The sequence below is a fragment of the Protopterus annectens genome, chromosome 1.part1 (genome assembly GCF_019279795.1).
Source record: "Protopterus annectens isolate FY-2018-M chromosome 1.part1, PAN1.0, whole genome shotgun sequence".
Classification (NCBI taxonomy): domain Eukaryota; kingdom Metazoa; phylum Chordata; order Ceratodontiformes; family Protopteridae; genus Protopterus; species Protopterus annectens.
This window is the reverse complement of record NC_056726.1, coordinates 109,477,361-109,502,828: the sequence shown is the minus strand read 5'-3', so window position 1 is coordinate 109,502,828 and position 25,468 is coordinate 109,477,361. Positions and strand designations below refer to the sequence as shown.

General features: G+C 43.0%; 1 protein-coding gene across 1 annotated transcript in view; it reads left to right on the top strand.

Moving 5' to 3' along the window:
* Positions 1-24,727, top strand: part of LOC122814218 (pleckstrin homology domain interacting protein) — a 2,625,611-nt gene extending 2,600,884 nt beyond the window's left edge. The window contains 1 exon segment of the mRNA XM_044086823.1: positions 21,486-24,727. Within this exon segment, the coding sequence (XP_043942758.1) occupies positions 21,486-22,150 (665 nt within the window). The 3' untranslated portion in view covers positions 22,151-24,727.
* Positions 24,728-25,468: the final 741 nt, after the last annotated feature.

The following is a 25,468-nucleotide window of genomic DNA, read 5'->3' as shown; positions in this document are numbered from 1 at the left end:
TATAAAATGTAGATCATGGGGAACTTTCAGTAAAGTCATCTTGTAAAAGTGTCATTCTTTAGCCAGGTAAAGCTTTCAGTTCAGACTTCTCAGCAATAGATTGCAAGCCTGCCTTTTTGTTGTGATGTCCACTTTCTCTTCTAAGTTGTGAGAGTACTGCCCATAAGTAGATGGGGCAGGATGTCCTTCATTCGTTTCCCTGCTACTCAAGGGAACTGATCTGAACTAGTGTGTGCATGTTAAAGTCGAGCTACCACAGCTTTTTCCAGCATTTTTATTTTGAAGTTTTGATATAATTTTTCAGTCTTTCCTTAAGTCATGCCTCTTTGTTTCAATGGCCACTTTTGTTTAATATTTTCTAAGTTTGGGCTTAAAGCCTAGTCACCAGCGAAAAGCTTAATGCCCTAGGTTCCCATGTTGGAATGAAAAAGCATTCATCCATCAACAATGATAAAGGATCTGGATTTCAACTCGTAAACTGTCTCCACACTTTATTGAGAGAAAACAACCAACCATCAACACTGGATTACTTTACTACTCTTTTAGAGGCCCCAAGTAGGCTAGATCAGTAGGAAAATTAATTAAAAAACTTTTTAATATCCGTAGCATCCTAACAGACCTTTTCAGGAATTTCCATTTGGTATTTGTACATCTGTTCCTTTTTAACTCATAAAAAGGAGAAATGGGGTTTTATAAGCAGGACCACACCCTCAGACTTTGTTGCATATTTGGGAGCCTTATACGCGCGCGCACACACACACACACACACACACACACACACACACACACACACACACACACACACACACACACACACATTTTTTGTGAATTGCTTATCGAATCTCTCCTCCCATTCCTTTTTAACCTCCTCTGATTGATTCCTATAGTTATCCATGGAATATTTCACACACCCTACTAATTATTTCTTTTTTTTTTAAAGCAGCTTCTGTTCTAGATTCTCCTAAAAACTTTTATCAGTGCTGGTATTTTCCTGTCTAATTATTTGCTTCCACTACCTTGGTTCCTTTGTCAATTTTTCCCAAGTAAATTCCATTTCCCTATTGCCTATTCGGGTCTATATTAGAACATCGAAGTTTCAGGTCTTTGAATGTTCTAATATCGACACCTAGTAACCGAAAACCGGTAAGACCGAAAATTTAGAACAAATAATTTGCTGTTCCAAAACACATACACACAACACAAACACACCAAACAAACAGCAATCCACACACATACACCTAAAATCTTACATCTAAACCTACACTAAACTGTACATACACCACTATCTACCCACTTACCTTAACCCAAACCCTAACCCTAAGATCCGTCACTGTCGCACACACACACCTCACCCGCGCCCTAACCCTAACTCACCTATCCCACCCTAATCCTAACGTCCAAACATTCGCACACTTAACCTAACTCACCTATCCCACCCTAACACTCACGTCCACACAATCGCACACTTACCTGAACCCAACCGTAACTTTCCACTGCAGAGCTGAAAATAGCGAAGCGACAGGAACGGACAACCGAATTCTTTCCCTAGGAAAGAATTTGATTATCTAAAACTTCGCTATTTTCAGCTTTCGGCTACTAGGTGTCGATATTAGAACATTCGAAGACCTGAAACTTTGATGTTCTAATATAGACCCGCCTATTCTATGTACCCCTAATTGCAGTCATCCCTGTCAACACTATCTCCTTTCTTCATTCCGGTGTTGGCTTAGTTCTTAGAATACTTTCTGCTGCGTTATGAATATAATAATCAGTTTGATCTGAGGATCTGCATACAAAATACCAGTCTGCCCATGTTACTTGAGCTTCCCTACTGTTTTATCATCCTCCCTTTCTACTTTGAATTATAGCTTTCTGCTTGTGCTACTTATACGAAGCTTAACTGTGTTGTTCTGAAATATCCCTTCAAATCGGGTAATCCCAAACTGTCTTGTTCTGTTGGAAGGATCAACTTATCCCATTTGACCCTTGCCCTCTTCTCTTTCAATATAAAATACTTCAGCTCTATTAATTCATTTCCATAACCTCTCCTGTGGTTGTTAAAAATATGCCTGACCTGTGTATAAAACTAAAGGGACTAAAAACATTTCACTAAATGTATCTTGCTATCCATATCCATAAGTCAGAGCTTCCATTTTCTCAGTTTTTATTTAGCCTCTTCCCACATATCCTTAGCTGCCATAACAGAATCCATTTTAAACTATACTCCTAATTATGATGTCTCTGTAATATGAGTGTTGTTGAACCAGTTCAAAAAATAACTCATTAACAGTTAAAAGCCCCTATGTGCTAAATGCCAGACTAAACCATGTCTGTGTGCATCTTGTGGCCCAATACTGGGGCAGCATACTTAAACCAAGGATATGTCTCAAGGAAGAGACTGAGTCTTCGAAAAGACAGGATAGTTAAACTATACAAAATAACCAGCGGGGTTTTCTAGGCATGCAGCCTCTATCTCGGTACTTAGGAGGAGGCAGTTGCAGCATGAAGATGTGAAAGAACAACTCCTTAATGTATCACCAGATAAGGAGTTGTGTTTTCCCATCAACCACAAAATGTTTCAGAAAGCTATAATAGAAGAGGAAAACTGTCTTTCGTAGTCAAGCAGCTCTTTCAACTTCCCCATCCCATAGGTATTCCAGGAACTTTCCCACCAAATAGTGGACCTTGTGTAGGAGGCAAATGGAGATGGAGAAATTCAAATGGAAGCTGCAGTTTCAAAAAAGACAGCAGTGGCAAAATACAAGAAAATAGGTTGGTCCTCATGGATGCAGACAGGGGAGTAGATCTTTTCCTGGTACCATGGAATGGATGCAGACAGGGGAGTAGATCCTTCGCTGGTACCAACACTTGTAACTGCTTCCCTCTGTGATCTTTTGACGGGTGAGTCTCTTACTTTGGAAAGAATCTGGCCTTCCTGATTTCATACCAGTTAGTGGTAGACATTGTACATGCAGGAAGCAACATAGAATTCAAGAAATTCCCTCCATTTGTGCCCAGAGAACATGTCAGTCATGCTTAATCCATTATTTTTCAGCTAAATAACTGAATAGAAGAGGTAACCCAGGAGCAGAAGGGTCATGGATGCTGTTCATGATTATTTTATGCTCCAGAAAAAGAAAAATTCTTGGTGACCCATGCAGGATATATCAAGCTTAAACAGGTTTGTTGAGTCAAGAAGCCCCAAGATACTCACAATTCAGTCCGTTTTGCTTCTCCTTACAATGCTAAAGGTATGGCAGTGATTGCCTTCCAAATTTTGAAATGGTTACTGAAACCTGAGCTGCTCCTGCTCCAGTCAAATAACTAGACCATGATGTGGTATGGGAACAAGCTTGAGTGGTGCGCACCTTCATGTTTGTCTGTATGCAAAAGTGATACAGTGTTGCTCTGCAGTGGGCCATATACGTGGACACCATCCTTACAGCTCTTCACATGTGAAGAGAAGTGAATGCTGTGCGAGACTCCATCGTCCTCAGTTCCAGTCCTATTCTGGCGTACCAGATGAGGGCAGACTGTGTTGTGAAGATCTTCCAGAGGCAGGACACCCTTCCCAACATAAATTTACTTAACACATAGGCGAATGTGGTATTCCCCTACATCTGCTCGATGCTGCATGATAGTGGAAAGATGACAGTAGATACAGCCTCTTTTCAGAAATGGAAACATACTCTGCACATGTTTCTTGTGGCTTCAATCCTTCTAGCCAGCTTTAGAGGAGAAAGACTAGAACACATCCTCATCATCCTTTGGTTTTAAAGAGGGATATATTTTCAGCCTTTCAACATCCTGGAAGTACAGTAGTTTATCCTAGTACAAGCTTGACAAGTCCTCCTCATTTGGGAGGGCAGCAAGCTCCACATTTGAACTTTTTTGCTCTTTTTTGTATCCCTTTTACTTGCAGAGACCTCAGAGATCATTGAAGCTGCCAGAGGATCTTCCACCAATCTTCCACTAATCGCATACATCCTCCAAGTAGGAAGAGTTATCTGGGCACAAAACTATTTCCCATTCAGGTAGTGCATTTGTATACGAGTCTCACTTGCCTCAGACATGTGTTTGACTTATTTATTAGTTAAGGCTTTGTGTAGATGCATATTTTGGCCAGTTTGGCAATCGCAGCATTATAGAAAGCAGAATTATGATACAGCCTGGATAAGCTTCCAATCAGTTCCTGCCAGGGAACTCCCCACTTCTTCTGACACCTCCCCAAAACACCCCACTGAGGAGGATCCTCAGAAGAGGTTGTGCAAAAGGAGGCACTTGGATTCCCCACAGGAATCCCTCACAGAAGACACAAATTTTGATGAAGGGTAAGGGTCCCCTAGATCTCCACCCGAGGATGTCTCGTTTTTAAACATCTTAGAGGTCCTTCACCAGAAAGGTGGTTGGTCTTCCCAAAACCCTTCCCAGGAGGACTCAATGTTCTTGGAAGCCTTCAGGTCTGGACCATCTACATCTTGGGTTACCCTACGTGCAGCTGAGCTTATAGACTTTGTCTCCTGCAGGGTACGGAAGGAACCGAACTCTGTGGAACTGACCTCCAAACGCCCAAACAAGATTTTGACTACCCCCTCTGACAGACTTCACTGGACCAAGAGAAGCCCTGTAGATGCCATGGTTGTTGCTGCAGCCACCAAAAAGGAGCTGACTGAACAGAGTTCCACTGTCCATTCTCTAATAGGGAGTCTAGGGCGTTGGACAGGTACGGGAAGCGAGTGTATGCATCAGCAATCTTTGCCTTGCAGTCGCTGAATTTCCTGGCACATTTCTCAAGGTTACAGAGGGACTTAGTTAAGGAACTCTCTAACTGTACCCTTGGGTCTGTGTCCACAGAGGAACAGAAATCCTTTTCCTTACAACTGGCCACGCTACAATTCATTACTAATGTATCCATGAGATTAATCTCACATGTAGCTGAAGGTTCTTCATGGGCAGCCAGTTCAGGCATAGCCATTAAGAGATATGCCTGGATATTGTTGTGCGATTGTGAGCCCTTCAAAGCATCATTCATCAACACTTCTTTTGATGGATCTTCTTTGTTTTGGGCCAACAGTTAGAGGGACTGTCCTGCAGTGAGAAAGTTGGAAGGACCTTATGTGCTGTTGGAATCTGCTTTTCTATACCGCAGAGATGTTTTTCAAGGAACCAGTGCAGTGGTACAAAGTTGCGGTTCAAGAAATCTCAAGGACCTTTCCAAGAGTCACACACACACTTTTTCCCCAGAGGCAGAGGGAGAAGTAGCTACAATGGAAGACATCGCCCATGCAGCAGAGGGAGGTCTGCAGAATCAAGAGTCTCCGGATTCCTTCTCAGACAGATCCTTTCAGTGCTCCTGAAAGGTTGCCAACTGTCCCTGTGTGAAGGCAGTCAAGGGGTACTTGTCCTTGCATCTAAAAGCCTGGATAGCCATCACAGAAGATTCGTAGGTGCAAAAGATCATATCCAGAGGATGTTTCATTCCTTTTTTATAAGTTCCCCAAAGACAAAGTAAATGTCTCCACAATGTTCCACCCAATCAGAGGAAGTTTAGGAGCTCTAGAGATGCAAAAGCTGCTGGACAATAGTCATCTGAGAGCCCCCCCCCCCCACACACACACACACACACACACACGCACACCAAAGAGGATGGGGACCAGAGACCTAGTTTGGATCTCCGTTATCTGGACCAGTTTGTAAAGAATTTAAATTCTGGATGGTCATGGTTCAGTCCATTCTTCCTCTACTCCAGAAGGACAGCTGGGTGTGTTCAATTGATCTTCAAGGCGCATGCTATCACATCAGAATGAACAGGTGCTCTCAAAGATGTCTACACCTTTAGGCTGGGAGCCAGTCATTATCAGTTCAGAGCCTTGCCCTTCAATCTCACCACAGCCCCAGGGTGTTCACCAAATGCATAGCAGGGGTAGCAGCCCATCCAAGACTGCTTGGATTCAGTGTGTTTCCTTACTTAGACGATTGTCTCCTTACCACGTCAATCAGGTATCTTTTAGAAACAACCAGGGATTACTTACTCAAATTATCCCACTCTCTGGGAATTGCAATCAATCTGGCCAAGTCACTTTGCAACCAGTTCAAGTCTTGGGAGTTTATAAGAGCTCGTCTAGATACAGTGAAGTGTTTAGCTGTTCTGTCTCAAAACAGAGTTCTTAGTTTGAAATCGCATGTCAGATTGGTTCTTTCTCATCCGTCTCCCCCAGCAAAAATGGTACTCAAAGCCCTAAGGTCGATGGCTGCTGCAATAAAAATACCTACTGCAGTAACTTTAATACCCACTGCTCATCTTCATTTGAGAATTCTTCAGTGGGCTCTAACAGTGTCGTAAGGGATGGTCTTTTCATCAACATCCCTTACAACGTGTAATAAAATTATCTCAGGTTTGCAGAAAATCCCTACTGTGGTGGATGCATTTCAAAGAGGTTTGTCAAGGGCATTCTTTTATTCTTCCTCCTCCTAATGCCACGTTGATGCCTCCCAGTTGGGGGGGGGGGGCATTATTTCGGACGGACTGTTCAAGGCACTTGGTCCCCAGAAGAGATCATTTTGCATATAAATGTCCTGGAGATAAAAGTGATGCTACTAGCATTGCCGACCCTTCAGAGCTCTCTTCCACTAGGAGCCATTGCTATTCAAACAGATGTATCAGTACTCTGGTATATCAACAAGGGAAGGGGACCAGATCCGATCTCCTGTGCCGAGAAGAAGTGATGGTTTGTCAGTGGAAGATAACTCCAGCCGCTTTCTTGAAGCAGTACACACACAGGAGAAATCCAGCATTTTAGAGAACAAGCTCAGCAGGGCCATCCTGATGCCTTATGAGACATCTCTCAGTCAGTGGCAAAAATAATCTTCAGCAAATGGTCATCTACTCTCCTGCCTTCTCAACAAGAAATGCAACAGGTTCTTTGCCTTAATTTCCCGTCGGAGACCGTCACCAAGAGATGCTCTAGTCCATGTTTGGCCCTCTGTTCTCCTTTATGCTTACCCTCCCCTGCCTCTAATACCAAAGCTTCTTCAGAAAGCGCTCCAGTTGAAGAGTGAAATAATCCTCATTGCCTCCTACTGGCCTCGGCAAGTATGGTTTCTCTTCGTATGGTCTCATCTAGTATATCCTCCTTGGACACTGGAGCCCAGTCCAGACCTTCTGACACACCCATCGGGAATGCATCTGGATATCGCAGGCCTGAAATTGACCGTATGGTTTCTCCAGTTTCAATGATGGCTAGATATTGCGTGCTTTCCTCCACAGTTCGCAAAATTCTAGTTTTGTCCCACAAACCTTCGACTTGGGAGATTTGTAAGAGTAAATGGAAAAGGTTTGCTCTTTGGTCTCAACAGAGAGAAGTGGATCCTTTCAGTGCTCCACTCCTGGCTTTTTTAGATTTCCTCGCCTCCATCTTTCATGACGGAGCAAGCTTCTCCACCATTAAAGTTCAGCTAGCAGCCATCTCCATTTATCACTTCAGAGATAATGCTTCTCCTTTGGCTTCATCTAGGTTATGTAAGGCCTTTCTTAAAGGTAACTGCTTACTGAGACCTCCAGTTAGGGACCTTTCCCCACCGTGGGATCTGACTTTGGTGTTTCCACCTGTTGAACCTTCAGCTAAAGTAGACCTTAAGTTTCTCTGCTGGAAAATGGTCTTTCTAGTGGCTATAACTTTAATGAGAAGAGTATCTGAACTCCAACCACTCTCTTCGAAACCACCATGTTTGATTTTTCACAAACTTAGGGTTACCTTGTTTACTAACCCTTCATCTGAAGTAGTTAACTTCATTTGATCATCAACCTGTGGGTTTCGGATCCAATACGAGTCTGAGCTGGCAGCTTCCCCAAGGTAAAGATCCAAGCTCCTCCCCCTTACCCATACCACACTGCAACCTCCTTCCAATCCTTAGATCTCGTTTGCCCCGGCTTCACCCAGACATGATCCCTGAGCTCCAGGCAGGTAAAGTGGGTTCTTTTGATCTGACTTTAGCAGTGTGATTTCTTAGCATGTGTGTGAGTAGCTAGTTTTTTTCCCTTGATCTCCCCTGGGTTTTCCGTCAAAAAAAAAAAAAAAAAGAGTTTGGAGAAAGTTTAAACCTTTCCCTAGTGTAGGCCTCTCCTTCCCGCCCTTGGCGTGTGTGTGCATGTGCATTTGGCTAGTAAGTCTTTATTAGTGTAGGTGACTGTCAGATTTGCAAAAGCTGACCGTTTCTAAATGCACAGAGTTTGGCTATAAGCTGTCACCGGCTGATGGTTACACTTTGTGCGTGGTGTGTTTAGGGGTTCCCCACCTTACTTCAGGCTGCAACATCTGTTCAGTCTACAACCTACAGGCCCTGCGGGATTGCAGGGCCAAGTTGATTCTGGCTGGTCGTCTTCCAGCTGAACCAACAGCTTCTTATGCTCCATCATCTTCTTCAGCCACGGCTGTGGCTGTTCAAGCTTCTGGCCTTCCTTCCCTGTCCGGGACTCTCACTTCCTATTTGAAACAGGGTAATAGAGAGGCCAGGAAGGAGAAACACGAAGAGAAAGAGAGAGAGAGAGAGAGATAGAGACAAGGAGAGGTGTTCATAGGTTAGTACTAGGCAGACTACCCTTGTGGGGCTATTTTAAGCCTAACCAGTTACCCCCTGTGAGAATCAAACCCTGTACCTTGTGTTTGTAAGGTAAACAGCTTAACCATTATGCCAACCCAACCTCCCACACAAGAGGTCCATCATCCAGACAAGGAGTCTAGGGCGATGGATCGTCTTGGAAAGCTGACGTATGCTTCAGCTACCTTTGCCATAAGGGCGCTGAACTATATAGCCCACGTGATTAGACTTCAGCGCTACCTCATTAAAGAGTACGCAGAGTCTCCCTCTGATTCCATTTCGGCCGAGGATAAATGGTCATTCTCGGCTTGTATGGCCACACTTGTCGGTTACAAACACATCCATGCGTTTCCTCTCTCACGCCACTGAGGGAGCCGCTAGGGCGGCTAGGTCTGGTATTGCCATGAGGCGTTATGCCTGGCTCCGACTTTGTGATTTTTTCGGAAACCTTTCAAGGCATCCTTTGCGAATGCCCCTTTTGACAGTTCGACCCTGATGTTCTTTGTGTTTCACTGTTGCAGTCATAACTGTAGGGTGATCCTGCCAGCAGGCAGCCCGAGGTCGGCCAGAATCACAAAGTCTGGGTCCGGCGTCGGCTGTACAAGCTAGTACCCTGACGTCAGTACGCTCTGGTACATAGCCCTCAGCCGACGCCATCTTCCCCAGTCTTTCTTGCCGTGCGGTGGAAAGCAGCTCGCAAGTCGTTGGTTGGCGATTTTCGATCTACGTTTTTGATTGCTGTTGGTCCGAAGTTCTTACTTCTCTTCTCAAAGCTAAGTACCCCGTTGGGGAGTCTTTTTCTTGTTCCTCCGATGTCAGAAAAAGTTAATAATTGTATAGCATGTGGAAAACAGATACCTCATAAAGATTTCCACTCTTACTGTCTACCTTGCTTAGGCCCTGACCATGACGTTTCTTGTTGTCTGTTCTGTGCCAGGTTCAATTCTCGTACTATTAAGCGTCGGTACGACTGGGCTTTAAATTACTTTGGCAGACGCTTCAATTATAGAATGTCGTCGGATTCTACCGGAATTCAAAAGAAGCGCAAAGACAAGGACAGGCCTCCGAGGTCCAAACAGGATTCGTCGCAGCTGGAGCCAGCGTCCGGTTCGGCTGTCGTCAGTGACACGCTTTTGCAGCCCCTGTCGTCCGCCACTTCTGAACCGATGGCCGATACGGACTCCCATGGGGAGCCATCAAGGCCTATTGTTTTATCTGCTGCAGGACCTTCGGACGCCGCTCCTTAGATGGGTCCGGAACCGCTGTGCAGGTACCGGCTTCTGAGGGGGTATTCAGGCCTACTCACATCACCATTTCAAAGACAAAGGCAAAGTCCAAGACTCCAGTTAAACCTAAAGTTTCTGCTCCAGCTACTTCTGAAGCTACTCCCAAGACACAGAAGCAATTGCTAAGGATGGCTGAAGATTTGCTTACAATGATTAGGGGTTCTCAGCCCCCTCCAGAGAAAAGGCCTCGACAGGATGTTCCTTTGGATTCCTCTGACCAGGCTTCTGTATCTTCTGTTTCTTCCTCTGATCAGGAATATTCCTTTCCTCCTTATGAGGATTCGGATGCAGAGGATTCCCTGCCCTCTGCTTCTCCGCCTGAGGATTTCTCTTTTGGGGAGACCTTACATGAGATGAGGGAACATTTTCATTGGGAAGGTCAGGATTATTCTGCTTCTAAGAAGAGGCTTAGGGAATTCCTTCTTCTTCCTCAACACAGGCCTTTAGCTATTCCTCCTGTTCTTGATATTGTGGATGATGCCTTTTCTGAGGCTAATTTGAATCCTGATTCCATGCCCCCTGCTCCTTCTAAGCCTGATAGATTTTACAGGGTCCCTGATTCTCATTTATTCTTATTCAAGAACCCTTCTGCGGATCCTGAAACTATTTCTCAGGGTTCTAAGGCTGCTAAGGTTGCTTCTTCCAAAAATCCTATTCCCTCCGAGAAGGATTCTCGTGCCTTAGACAGGTGGGGTAAAAAGGTATATACTTCTGCTACCCTTGCTATTAGGGCTTTAAATTGCCAGTTTCATATGTTTAAGTATCAGCAATTTCTTTTGTCTGTTTTGAAGCAAAAGCTTGCTACCTTTCCAGCATGTGCAGAGGATAAGGAATTGCAGGATGTATTGCATGCAACAGAACAAGTGAACAAGCATAGTTTGCATTGTGGTTTTGATGCTTTGGAAGCTTCTTGCAGGGCCGCAGCCTCTGGTACTGTTATTAGGAGACATGCCTGGCTTCGTGAACAAAGTTTGCCGGAACAGGTTAAGGCTAAACATTTAGATGCCCCTGTTCAGCATGATGTTTTATTTGGATCCAAGGCTGAAGAGGTTATTAAAAAGATGGAAGAAAAGGCAAAATCTATGCAGACTGTGAAAGATTTATTACAAGTTCAGCCTCCTAGATTTTCCAGGAATTGGCCCTCCAAAAATTGGTCCTTTCCCACGTCTGACAGGCCTCAAAGGGGAAGATATAGATGCTCCAGAGGTCGTGGTCAAGCTCAGGCCTCTTACAGATCCAGACAATGGACTGCTTCTTCACCTAGAAGGGGAGAAGACAGATCCCAATCTCAAAGGAAGCAGACTCAATGACTCTCTCGGTTGGGCTTCAGGATCCCCTTACCTGGATGCCCCTCTCGGAGGAAAGCTTTCTCTTTTTTACAGAAATTGGACTCGTATTACCCAGGACAAATGGGTATTGGACGTGATTTTAAGAGGCTACAAGTTCCATTTTCATACTCTGCCAAGGGTTATCTGTTGGCCAGATCTGCCAAAACATCAATGGGCAGAGGCCTTAAATCAAGTGGATGCTCTACTGGCCATGAGAGCCATAGAGCCTGTTCCTTTCTCAGAAATGGGAAAAGGCTTTTACTCAAGCCTATTTCTGGTTCCAAGAAAACAAAACTCATGGAGACCTATTCTGGACCTTTCAGTGTTAAACACCTTTTTGGAAATTCCAAAATTCAAAATGCTTACTCTACAACAACTGCTTCCAGTACTCTCCCAGGACGCTTGGATGGTGACATTGGATTTAAAGGAGGCCTACTTACACATTCCCATCAGGCAGGAATGCAGGAAATTCCTCAGATTCAAAGCAGGCTCGAGGCACTTTCAATTCTCTGTACTGCCCTTTGGTTTATCTACTGCCCAGGGTTTTCACCAAGTGCCTGGCCCCAGTAGTGGCTTATTGCAGACTTCAGGGATTCAGATTTACCCCTATTTGGACGACTGCCTTATCCAGGCAGACAGCAAGGACCTTTACTTCAACATCTGGATTTTGTTCAACGTCTCTTCCTCCTCCTGGGATTTTCAGTGAACATAAAAAAGTCACAATTGATTCCTTCTCAACAAATGATATTTTTGGGAGCCCTCCTAAATACAACCTTACAAAGGGCCTTCCTTACTCCAGAAAAACAAATACAGCTGGCTTCAATTTTCAAAACCTTGGCAACCTTAACTCAGCTCACTGCAAGGAAATTCCTGCAGGCACTGGGCTATATGGCTTCATGCATTCTGTTAATTCCAAATGCAAGGCTTCATATGAGAAAGCTTCAATGGTACCTGAAAAGTGTATGGTCACAGCATTACCAAGATCTGGACACTTTGATTCCTCTGATCCCCTGCCTCCAGAAGGAGTTCCTTTGGTGGTCCAGGGTGTGCTTTAAGCGAAGGAAGCCTTTTCGTCTACCTCAACCTTCTCAAATCATAACCACGGACGCCTCGGATTATGCTTGGGGAGCACATTTTCTAAACAATTGCCAGCAGGGGACCTGGACAAAGAATCACCTGCACTGGCACATCAATCTGAAGGAAATGTTGGCAGTTCAAAATGCTCTTCTAGCCTTCAAGACCCTTTTGCAACCAGGGCCTCTTCTAATTCGTACAGACAACACCACAGTCATGTGGTACATAAACAAGCAGGGGGGCTCTCATTCATACCCCCTTTGCAGACTAGCTATGACTTTATGGGACATAGCTCTAAGTCTGGATCTGCATCTTCAGGCTCAGTTCATTCCAGGAAAGCAGAATCTCTTAGCAGACAGCCTAAGCAGAAACATTTTGGATCCTCACGAATGGATGCTAGACACCAACTTATTCAACAGGATAACTGCAGTTTGGGGGTGTCCCCAGATAGATCTGTTTGCATCCCATCTCAATCATCAGCTGCCTCTCTTTTGCACCAGGTCCTTCCACAAAACAGCTTGGAAAGTGGATGCCCTGTCATTCAGTTGAAGGAACCTTTCGGGATATGCCTTCCCTCCTCTTCCTCTCCTTCCCCGGATATTACTGAAGATAAAACAGGACAAGCCCAAGTTCATCATCTTGATTGCTCCAAATTGGCCTCGACAGTTTTAGTATCCGACCTTACAACATCTGTGCTTGGAACCTCCTTGGATCCTTCCTCTGTACCCTTCTCTTCTGTCCCAGCATCAGGGTCAGATGCTACACCCTCATCTCAAGACCCTTTGCCTGGCAGCTTGGCTCTTCAAGGAAATTTGATTTCTTCTAAGCTCCCCAAACAAATTTTGGATGTTCTTCTTGAAGCCAGACGGCCTAGCACTAGGAAATCCTATGCCTCTAAATGGAAAAGGTTTTGTATTTGGATGCAGGACCGTGGCTCTAATCCTCTTGTGCCTGATCTCTCGTCTATTCTGCTTTACCTTTCAGACCTTTTGTCTAAAGGCCTTTCCTTTTCTTCCATTAAGATTCATGCTTCTGCTATATCTGCTCATTTTAATACTGACCCTCCTGTTTTTTCTCATCCATTGGTGAGACAATTCTTGAGAGGAGCTAAGAATTTGAGGCCTCCCAGGACCCCTCCTGTCCCTGCCTGGGATCTTAACTATGTTTTGGAAAAACTCACTTTGCCTCCTTTTGAGCCTGCTGCGGCTTCTGATATTAAATTTTTATCCTGGAAGACGGTTATTTTGTTAGCATTGACTTCTGCCAGAAGGGTTTCAGAGTTGCAAGCTCTTATGGCTGTGGAGCCATACCTAATTTTCCATCTTGACAGAGTATCCTTGAGGACCAATCCTTCTTTCATGCCTAAGGTGATTTCAAAAGTTGCTTTAAATCAGACAATTCACCTTCCTACCTTCTTTCCTAATCCTCAGAATAAAGGGGAAAGGATTTTGCATTCACTGGACGTACACAGACAGTTACGATTTTACTTGGACAAGACTAAAGAGTTCAAAAAATCTAACCAATTGTTTGTTTCTTTTGCCTCCAGTTCTCTTGGAAAGGCTATTTCCAAACAAACCGTTTCCAAATGGATTGCTTATGGAATAAGATTTTGTTACACTCATCATGGGAAACAATTTCCAGGTACTGTGAGAAGTCATTCTACTAGAGCAGCTGCCACTTCTACTGCTTTTCTCAGAGGAGTCCCTACCAAGGATATCTTGGAAGCTGCCACTTGGAGTTCTGTGCATACCTTTTCCAAGCACTACAATCTCCCTTTGTATTCTAAGACCAGGGCAGGTTTTGCCTCTGCTGTTTTGCAGGGCCTTCTTGCTGCCCCTTCTTCTATCTAGCCTCCTCCCTTTCTTCACTGCTTTGGGATTCCACCCTACAGTTATGACTGCAACAGTGAAACACGAAGAACATAGTACAGTTGTGTACACCTACCATAACTGTAGATGTTCGAGTGTCTTCACTGTTGCAGTCGGTGTTTCCCTCCCTCCTATCCCCTCTTGTTTCACTTTATGGTGTGTTTGTGTTTCCTTGTGGAACTCATTTTTTGTTTATTGGAGATTTCTGACATCTGGGGCAAGAAAGGCTGGAGAAGTTGGCGTCAGCTGAGGGCTATGTACCAGAGCGTACTGACGTCAGGGTACTAGCTTGTACAGCCGACGCCGGACCCAGACTTTGTGATTCTGGCCGACCTCGGGCTGCCTGCCGGCAGGATCACCCTACAGTTATGACTGCAACAGTGAAGACACTCGAACATCTACATTTATGGTAGGTGCACACAACTGTACTTTCTGGAAGGCCGTCCATGACACGCTAGTCTAGAGCGAGAAGGACGGGAAGATGCTGTTGCCCGTCGGGATCCGCTTCTCCAACCCTCAAAGTCCTTCTGCAGGAATCAGCGAGGGCAGAAGTTGTTGTGGTTCCGGAAGTCTCAGCATTCCCGGGAAGCTCCAGACTCCCTTTCCCCTAGAGGCAGAGGGGGACAAGATGGACGCCGGCCCAGAGGCAGAGGGGGTCCGAAGAACTTCAGGTCACGGGAACCTTTTTCGGATCGACCCGCACAGCAGCCCTGAGGGGTTGCCCAACTGCTCCACTTTGGAGGCAGTCAGGGGGCATTTTTCAAAGCACCTAGCTTAATGGGAGTCCATAACATCAGACTGGGCTGGGTGCTTCAAATAATATCTAGAGGTTATTCCATTCCCTTCTTAAACAGTCCCATAACCACAAAGCACCTCCCGGGTGTCCCACCTGCTCAAAGGGAGGCGGCAGCTTTGGAAATAGAAAAGCTGCTAGGCAAAAGAGCAATCCAGCCAGTTCCCCCAGACCATTCCAGATCAGGCATCATTTCCCGGTTCTTTTTGGTGCCAAAAAAAGACAGGGGACTTGAGGCCGATTCTCGACCAATCCATACTAAACCTGTACGTTGCCAAGGAGAAGTTCCGGATGGGCACATTACAGTCCATCCTGCCGTTCTTGCAGGAGGAAGACTGGATGTGCTCGGTAGACCTCAAGGATGCGTACTACCATAACTTGATGGACAGACAATTCAGGAGGTTCCTCTGCTTTCAGCTAGGAGCCAATCACTACCAGTTCAGGATCCTACCCGTCAGTCTCACCACAGCCCCCAGGGTGTTTACCAAGGTCATGGCAGTTGTAGCGGCCCACCTGAGGCTTCAGGCCATTCAGGTCTTCCCGTACCTGGACAATTGGCTCCTCACCGCTCCCACCAGGCACTTGTGCTAGCCAGAAATTCCTTTCTTCAGTTGTCAAACCTAATGGGTATTACAATAAACCTTGCTGAGTCCTCCCTTCAGCCTGATCAGATTCTGGGCTTCATAGGGGCAAGAATAGACTCTCTTCAGGCCAGGATATTTCTGACCCCAGACAGACTTTGGAACCTGTCCCTTCATGTCTTGGCGCTTCTTCAGACTCCTTCACCTCCAGCAGAATTAGTTCTGAGAGCCTTAGGGTCCATGGCAGCAGCTATAAATCTGGTTCCTTGTGCACATCTGCATATGAGAGCGTTACAGTGGACGTTACAAGTTCAGTGGTCTCTGTTATACCAGCCTCTAGACTTCCCGATTCCTCTAATCGAGGTATGCAAAGCTTCTCTCATATGGTGGCTTCAATCCCAGGATCTGCGAGCAGGACGCCCCTTTGTTATACCTCCACCCGAAGCCACGGTGACCACGGACGCCTCCCGTCTGGGGGGGGGGCATTGCTTGGGCAGGACTGTCCAAGGCATGTGGACCCCAAACGGGACCGTTCTGCATATCAGTGTTCTGGAGATGAAAGCAGTCCTTTTAGCTTTCTAGGCCCTTCATGCTTCTCTTCCTCTGGGAACTATTGCAGTTCAGTCAGACAGCGTGTCAGTGGTCTGGTATATCAACAAACAGCGGGGAACCAGGTCCTACCAACATTGTCGAGAGGCCATGAGAGTGTGGGAATAGGTGATCTCCACCAACCGTTTTCTGACAGCAACGCACATTCCGGGTCAGTCCAATATTCTAGTGGACAAACTGAGCAGGACTATCATTTCGCCTTACTAGTGGTCTCTGAACCCTTATGTAGCAGAACAGATCTTCCTCGAGTGGGGTCAGCCTTGCTGCGATCTCTTCGCATCGTCGTCCAACAAGAAGTGCAGTGAGTTTTTCGCTCCGATTCCCCCGAGGGGGGAAATCCCCAGAGATGCTCTTGTCCATTCTCGGCCACCTGGTCTTCTTTATGCATACCCCCCGCTTCCTCATGACAAAATTCTTGCAGAAAGCTTGGCGGTTGGGGATCAGGATTATCCTCATAGCCCCATTCTGGAGTCACCAGGTTTGGTTTCCCTGCCTACAGTCTCATCTAGTAGCTCTGCCTTGGATTTTGGGTCCCATTCTGGATCTCATTCGTCATCCCTACGGAATTCCCCCACCAAATCTGGACAGCCTCAAGCTTTACTGCTTGGTTGCTCCAGTTCCATTAATTGCCAGGACTCCCGGTCTCTCTTCCCTCGTTAAGTTCATTCTGGTGGCAGCAGGCAAGTCCTCTACCAGGAAGGTGTACCGTAGTAAATGGAAGTGTTTTTCCATTTGGGCTTCTGAGAGAAATTTGGATCCCTTTACCACTCCTGTTCCAGTGGTGTTAGATTTTTTGTCTCAAATTTTCCATGTAAGGGGCCAGCTCTTCCACAGTGAAAGTCCAGCTGGCGGCTTTATCCCATTTCCATGTAGGAGAAAATTCAGGTTCTCTAGCTGCTGCCAGAATTTGTAAGACTTTTATCAAAGGTAATTTTCTACTGAGACCCCCTATTAAGCATCTGTCTCCTCCGTGGGACTTGACCTTGGTTCTCCAGGCTTTAGTTGCACCTCCATTCAAACCTGCAGCATCTGTTGATTTGAAATTCTTGTCATGGAAGACAGCCTTCTTGGTGGCTATCACTTCGGTCAGAAGAGTGTCGGAGCTTCAAGCCTTATGTATGAAACCCCCGTACTTAGTTTTTTCATAAGGATAGGGTGTCTCTCAGGGCTAACTGTTCTTTCTTCCCTAAAGTTGCTTCGGAGTCAAACATTAATCAGTCTGTTAATCTCCCGGTATTCTTCCCTAACTTTCAAAATAAAGGGGGATACAAACTTCATTTGCTGGACGTTCACAGACAGTTACGTTTTTACTTACATAGGTCTAAACCCTTCTGTAAGTTTGATCCAGCTGTTGGTTTCCTTTACTAAACCCTTTTTGGGGAAACCAGTTTCAAAGGTGACTCTTGCTACATGGATTTATCTTTGTATTTTACAGTCATACAAGGAACATGGATTACCAGACAGGGTTCATGCTCACTCCACTTGTTCTATGGCTACTTCTGCTGAGTTTTGGTCCAGAGTTTCACTGGATGACATTTGTTCAGTGGCTACTTGGGCTTTCTCTCACATCTTTATTACTCATTATAAACTGGATATGGTGTCTAGGGGAAAGGCTTCTTTTGGCTCTACAGTGCTCCAGAATATCTTTCCTTAAGGACCTCCCAAGATTTTTGGTTGCTGGGGACTCTGTCCCACAGGTTGATGATCAAATGAAGTTAACTACTTCAGATAAAGAAGTTATGTACTCACCATAACGTTCCATCTGAGTAGTTAGACTTCATTTGTCAACAACCTTCCCTCCCTCCTTCCCCCTGACCTTGGTGGTTTATGTCTGTGTTTTGGGGCTCAGTGTCTGGGGTCTGGTGAGCCTAGTTTTATGTATTCTGGTCAGGTGATATCTCTTAGGTTGTGTGTCACGTAGTGGGTGGCAAACTTGATCTGAGGATTGGAAGGAGGTTGCAGTGTAATATGGGTAAGGGGAAGGAGCTTGGAGCTCAGATCTTTAGCTTGGGGAAGCTGCCAGCTCGGATCCGTATCAGATCCAAAACCCACAGGTTGCTGACAAATGAAGTCTAACTACTCAGATGAAACGTTATGGTGAGTACATACCTTCTTTTTTTCTACCAAAGTTGCCTCTGAAACAAATATCAACCAAGTGATCGATTTACCAGTTTTTTTGACAATAAAGGTGAATATACCCTTCATCTTTTAGATGTACATAGGCAACTTCTTTTTTTACCATCACAGGACTAAGGATTTAGGAAAACTGGTCAATTGTTTGTCTCCTTTTCTAGTACTAAGATAGGAAGACAAGTCTCAAAAACTACTCCAGCCAAATGGATAACAGATTGTGTTTCTTATGTTTATTATTTGAAAGATTTACCCCTGCCAAGACAACCAAACACTCATTCAGCTCAGTTAATAGCTACATCAGCTGCATTTTGGTCTAGAACCTCCACTGGCGATATTTGTGCAACTGCCACACTGTCTAATGCTCATAATTTCTCATTACAAATTGGATTTCATCTCCAGAAACAGCACCATTCAGTTCTGCAGTCCTCTGGAACATTCTTCCATGAGGGCCACCCAAGGTTAATGTAGGTGGGGACACTGTCCCATTCATTGAGGACTGAATGAAAATGACATCAGATATAAAAGTTATGTACTTACCATAGCTATGCATCTTTGTTGTTCATTTTCATTCTTCCTCAACTTCCCTCCCACCTTCCCCCTGTCCGTGTCTTTGGAAGAGACCTAACGGAATTGTTATTAGAAGTTCCAGTTTGAGCTCCTGATCTTTCAGTTATCACTTTTCTGTTATAGCTATGTTGAGATACCGTGTTGTCATACTGTATAATAGCAGCAAATTCTACCTGAGGTAACACAGCAGTCAGAAGCATTGTGGGTAATGGAGGAGCTTGAGAGTCTGATCCCAGAATCTAAAGAAAGTGACCGAGTCAAATCCGAACCCATTCACTGAGGAAGAATGAAAATGGACAACACAGATACATAGTTATGGTAAGTACATAACTTTTATTTTGTGTCTGTCAAGGTATACCTCATCATAAATTATGCCTGGTGTCTTTGTAGTTTACCTGCATCATATTTTGCCATTGGATGGCCAGCTGTCCCTTGATTAATGGTGTCAAGTTCCATTCTACCATGAATGTGGCTGCCTTCAGTACCTGTTTGGTGAATGTGTTCATTGTGGACATCTGTGCATTCCACTTGGTTGTCAGTCTACACCTCTGGCAAACACTACTGCTTGGACCAAGATTCCAGGGTTCTGGCTTCCTTTTTGATTTTGAGGCCTTTATTTTTTTTTACCATTTTGGATGTTCACTCCTTTCTTTCAGATGTTTTGACAATATTAATAATTCTCCTTAGCCAGTGTCCATACTAAAGGCAGTGTAAAGGTAAGATGGCAGCTGTACCAGTCCTTTTCGGTAGGTTATTTTTACCATTCCACTATTTCTTGTCATGCTTGAATTATCATTTTGTCCACCTCCTGGATGGATGTATCAGTAGTTGCAAATATTTATTTATTTATTTAACTTTATATCCTTGTTTAATTTATGGTCCTTTTGCACTCTTTACTCAGGGTGAGACTGGGGGGGGGGGTGTAGGGATGAGCAAAACTTGCCCAGCTGTTGCCTAATATCAAACATCACAGTGTCTACTAGCAGAAAATGAACATGTTCCTAAATGTAGGAGTTTGGGGGATTGCAAGAATATGTGTAGAGGCTGCTGTGAAGACGGACATCCAACTGTTATCCATTGGTGAGGGCCCTCTTGAAAAATCATCTGCTGTGTTAATAGCTCCTTGAAATATCAGGACTCGCAATGCCAATTCCTAACATACCAAAAAAAGTCAGAAAATGCAGGTGAAGACTGAAAATTGAACATCAGTTTTCTTCCTTAAACTTATTTTTTGCAGGGTTCAAGCGCCCACACTCCCTGAACTTGTATGTGCCACCTCTGGGACTGCCATACCTCAGAGAAAAAGGAATATTCCGAGATGGTAATCTCAGACTTGATATATGTAAGTCTGGATTTTCAGCATTTCGTTCCCCACATTATGGGGCTCGTGGGGGGGGGGGGGGTTCACAATATTTCAAATGGCTACATTGGCAAATACTTGCATAGTTTTAGGTTGTACCTGAAACTTCAGTAACTCATCCCATATACAAGGAAAAAATAATTCAACTTCACTGATAGTTGATCTGCTTTCCTCGCAGCTTGTCTTCCATTGACCCACATTTTTTTCCATGCCAGGTTGCCACTGTCAAAATTAGGAGTTCATCTTCTATTGAAGGGGTCTAATTTTATTAGAAACAGTCTGCGGTTTTGCTGTCTGTTGTCAAGTTTGACTGTCATGGTCTTTTATTGGTTTTGAAAACGGTGAAGTGGGCATGTTTTCCATAGTCTTTATACACATACTAAAAGGGAATGATATGATTTTTGTAGTAATTTAGTTACCATGGCCATATTTTCTTTAGCTGTAACACATTATCTTTTATTTTTCATTATGTTTTTCATATTCTTTTGCTAAATGCAGTGTAACTGACAAATGTTTTAAAAAGGGCATAATTATTTTGACATGAATTGAAAGATCAAACTGAACTCCAAGCACTGATCAATATATTCCACTTTAGTGGATTACTGTTGCCAAAAAAAAATAAATAAATAAAAAATAATGACTTTCAGATGATGAATGACTAGCATTGATTAATAGTCCTGTTTGTTTTGCTGTATAGCCAGTAGTAGCTTCCACTCTAAAATTGTGGTCTTTATTTTGTTCCAGCCATGTAGTATATTGCCTTGTATAAAATCACAGACTTAATAATTTGGTTAAATAAGATGTACCATTAAAGTACATTAGGGCTATATATTATTATGACAGTTACTAGGTAGGGCAGGACCAGCTCGAATGTCACACTGATGTGGGAAGAGATGTGAATTTAGCATGTGTACCAATAACACTTTGTTTTACAGCACAGTAAACCACTCCCATGCCTGATAAAAAGTATATGTATATTTAGAAAGCTTGTGAGAAAATTATTACGCTATTTTTGTTTCACTTGGATCGCTTGTCTGTGTACTTAATAAAGGATTTTCGACTGGAAACAGACTGCCTGCCTTGCTTGGATTACTTTCGAATACTTAGTAATACTGTAGAATTATATATTTTCTATTATTACTTTTTGACTTGACGAGTTTACGTTCGCTACTTCTACTACTATTGTCTGATCTGATTAATATACAGTGATTAACTAGAAATATATGGACTGAAAATCTTCCACACAGAGAAGTTTCTTACACTGTTTTATTTTGTTTTCCACCTACAGCGCACACCCCTGCAGTTTCTTTGGCATCAAAAAACATGCAGGTAAATGGACACAGCAATTCGTCAACTGTAATAGTTAAACGAAGACCTGGGCGGAAACCTAAGCTGCAACCCAATGTTAATATTTCTGTAGCAGTACCGAAGAAAAGAGGCAGAAAACCAAAAAACTTTCATATTCTTAATGCTATGAGTGAGGGACAAAGTACTGTTGAACCAGTACAACACACAGTAACTGATAAAGAGGAAGCAACTTCCTCTGTTTGTAATTCCAACTCTGTTAGTGCCAGTCAAGGTGAACTAATACAGAAAAAATCTCGTAGGGGTAGAAAGCCCAAAAGAGAAAAACAGGAAACTGAGATCACATCAGAATCTAAATTAATACCTGAAGATACCCAGAATGCTAAAATGAGGACAAGGAGCAGCAGTAGACTAACTGAGGAATCTGTAAAAGAGGCTGATAGCACAGAAGAGGAGGCTGCTGCTTCTCCGTTTCGAATGCAGACTAGAAATCAGGGTAGGAGGACTGCATTTTATAACGAGGATGATTCTGAAGAAGAGCAAAGACAGTTGTTGTTTGAAGATACCTCCTTAACATTTGGAACATCTAGCAGAGGCAGGGTCCGCAAACTAACTGAAAAGGCTAAAGCTAATTTGATTGGTTGGTAAATTGTACCACACTTTTCACTTATGCCGCTTTTAAGCAGGTGCAACTGCAGAACTGACAACACACTTGAGGCCACTGCATTCTTGCTGCTAGTGTTCGGATAAAGGAATATAAGTAGTGGTTAAAAGAAATAATAGGAACTGAAAAAACGAACTGATAAATGCTTTCTATTATTTCCCTTTTTTTAAAAGAGCTAAGGTATTTTATTTTTTCTATTTATTGCCCAGAAATATATATTTTATGCATTAAAATTTAAATGTTTTTTTCATAATGTAGCTAGCTACAGCTGAAAATGAACATGTAAACAAATCTTGACATAGTTCAAGTATAGATATCTGAACCACATTTTCAGATGTGCATAGGACCCCTCTGGTTTATAGAGGTGATGTTTGTCTTTTTGTGCATGTATGCGTGTGTGTGTGTGTGTGTGTGTGTGTGTGTGTGTTGCTTGAGTGAGTGGGTTTGTAGGAGATGTATACCTGCTTAAATTTAAGTGTATTTTTGATGTCAAGAGTACACTTCTTTGTTTTCAAAACATAACTAACTTTTTCACTGTTTTACTGCAATGGGTGTAGTCTTAGTGCTGTCAGAGTGAAACTCCCTGCAGCATTAGTGGAACTTGATAGTTGAAAGTAATTACAGTAGTTAAGAGAGCTAACCTTATGTGGTTTAGCTAAGTTTTAGCTGTAAAAAGCAGTTACTGCCTGTATATGAGGGTCAGTAAGGACCTGCTATCCTAACATGCAAGGTTCCAGATAAACGCTAAGCACTGCTTCTGGGAAATAGTTATAGAAGAAAGCAAAAGTCTAAGACTTGAGCTCCTCAGAACATAGTTTGTACATTTGTGTGTTTGTACATAATGACAGTAATGACAGTGATAATGCATCTGTAAAAAAAAAAAAAAAGAAAGAAAAGAAAAAAAAAAGTTTTATTTATAATACTGACCCTTCTATTGGGTTATACGTTGCTGTTTGCTATTGGGTCTGTCATATTGAAGGTCTTAAAAGCTGGGTGCATCATCCCAGAGTATTCAAACATGTATTTGCATTTTTCTTTGCAGTAGACAGCTGCAACTCTGAAAAGAGAATTGGTTAAAAACTTCCATCTACGGAAGGCAGAACAGTGTTGCAGCAGTTAGCATTGTCATTTCGTAGCAATATGTTCTCCGGGTCGATTCTCTGCAGGAATACCTTCTGCACAGTCTGCATATCCTCCCTGTGTTCACCTGGGTTTCCCCCGGGTGCTGCAGTTTTCCCACATTCCAAAGATGTGCATCTGGAGTGTTTCTCCCCGGCCAACACTGAAAATGGGCTCTGTCCCAGTTGGACTTTCCCAGTAAACAAATGTTAAATAAATACATACAAATACACAGCAAAGAAAGGTGGAGTGAGAATTGGCTGTTGTCATATGAGAGGAGTATTGATGAAGGTTGAAAACTCCAGAACATTGTCAAGTATAGACTGGATTTATAGACTGCTAATTATCTTCTGCTTTGTTTATCTTTTTGCTGTAGCAGTATTGTATAGCTTGTAAAACTGAGTTTCTTTTCAAGTCTACATCTTTCAGATCTGCATATAGGAGTTGGAACAGTCTGTGCATTTTTACAGTTTAACATTTATTACAGATTTTCGCATAGCAGTTGGTGTTTGCCTTACAAACTTCTTTCAGATTAGGTCATTTTTCTCCTGTGATGTACTCAGTATGGCAAGATCTGAAGTTCTCAGAGGTATGCATTCAGTGAGGTGTTCTGAAGCAAGCACCTTAGCTTTTAAATTGGGTTTAAAAGCTCCTAATGCAAAGCAGCCTTTTAAAAAAAAAAATGATCATTCCCTTCAGCCTTCCAGCTGTCACTGGCACTGATGAAGGTGTGCCTTGTATAAGAGAACAGCGATCTAACTTTGTGCTCTTCTGTTTCACTACCTCCAGCAGCACAAAAAAGCTGTTACCATTTTCATTTTCCTCCTTCAAAAAATTTAAAAAAAAAAAAAGGTAATTAGAAGGATTGTTTTCTCTTTTCAGATTTCTTCATTAATCTAGGTGAACTGCGTTCAGAGATTCTCTTTTAGGACCAGTATTTCGTAAGTGTTTTAGTACATATCAGACAGTGGCATTGGACTTTCCATGCATTGTTTTTTATTCCCCTGTGCTCAATCCGGTCGTGGTCAATCATTAATCGGACAACTTTGTATCGGTGATGTAAAACTATATCACGTCAAGAAAAGTAAACTCCAGAAAGAACACAAGGCAATTCTCCAACTTTAGGTAAGAATGGGAGATGTCTGTATCACTTGATTACAAATGACAAAGCAAGGCCATATGTTCATCTGAAGAATATGTTCGAATCTTGTTCCAGGTCAGTTAATTAAACATTCCTGAGAACAGAATTTGAATTCATCCTCGTTAGATTAAGTTTTGCTAAAGAGTAGGAGAGACCTTTCTTTGGTAGTTGGCCACGGCCTTCACCATCTAGGTCTTTGGATAGAGAAGGGCTTCAGGATTCCTTGAAACCCATGCAGTATTCACTAATTCTACCTTTTTTATCATATTGTGCTCTTTGTCTCTCTCTGTCTCTCTGTAGGTGTGTGTATGTATATATATATATATATATATATATATATATATATATATATATATATATAAAATATTCTGATTATTTTACATATATATATATATATATATATATATAAAATATTCTGATTATTTTACATGTTAACCTCCAAGTCTTTTATCTGAATAGTTAACTTGCAGTTTACTGCCGTGGTATTGCCACTGGTAGCATCTGTGCAAACTCCTTTGTCTAATGTGTTTCTTGTGTATGATTGTGGACAACCACTAGGAACGTGATTTATGTGATATGTCTAGGAACTGAGCGTGCTAAAGTGGTTTGTGAATTTTGTCAGATGTTCAGACAGGACAATATAAATACAAGATTTAGCTTGTTTGTTTAAAAAATAATAACTTTTGAATGTGATAGGTATGTAGTGTCAGTAACTCTGTTAGAACTTCCATCTGCAAAACCACCCTTACTGACTGCATGTCACCAAAAAGTGGTGAGATCACAGCTTTTCATTTTGGCACTTTAGCAGAAACAAAACTTCTATGTCATGCATTCTATGTCATGCATTCTGTTATATTCCCCCACAATACGTACTTGTTTGTGTGTATTTGTGTGTGTGTGTGTGTAGAGAGTTATATATACATATCCATATCTGCACACGTGCACACACAAAAGTTACATACATGCACACGTACACTTTAGTGTTCTAACTTCAAACTTGTGCACCCTTTTAGAAAGCAGAAATATTTGATGTTAAGTTGTC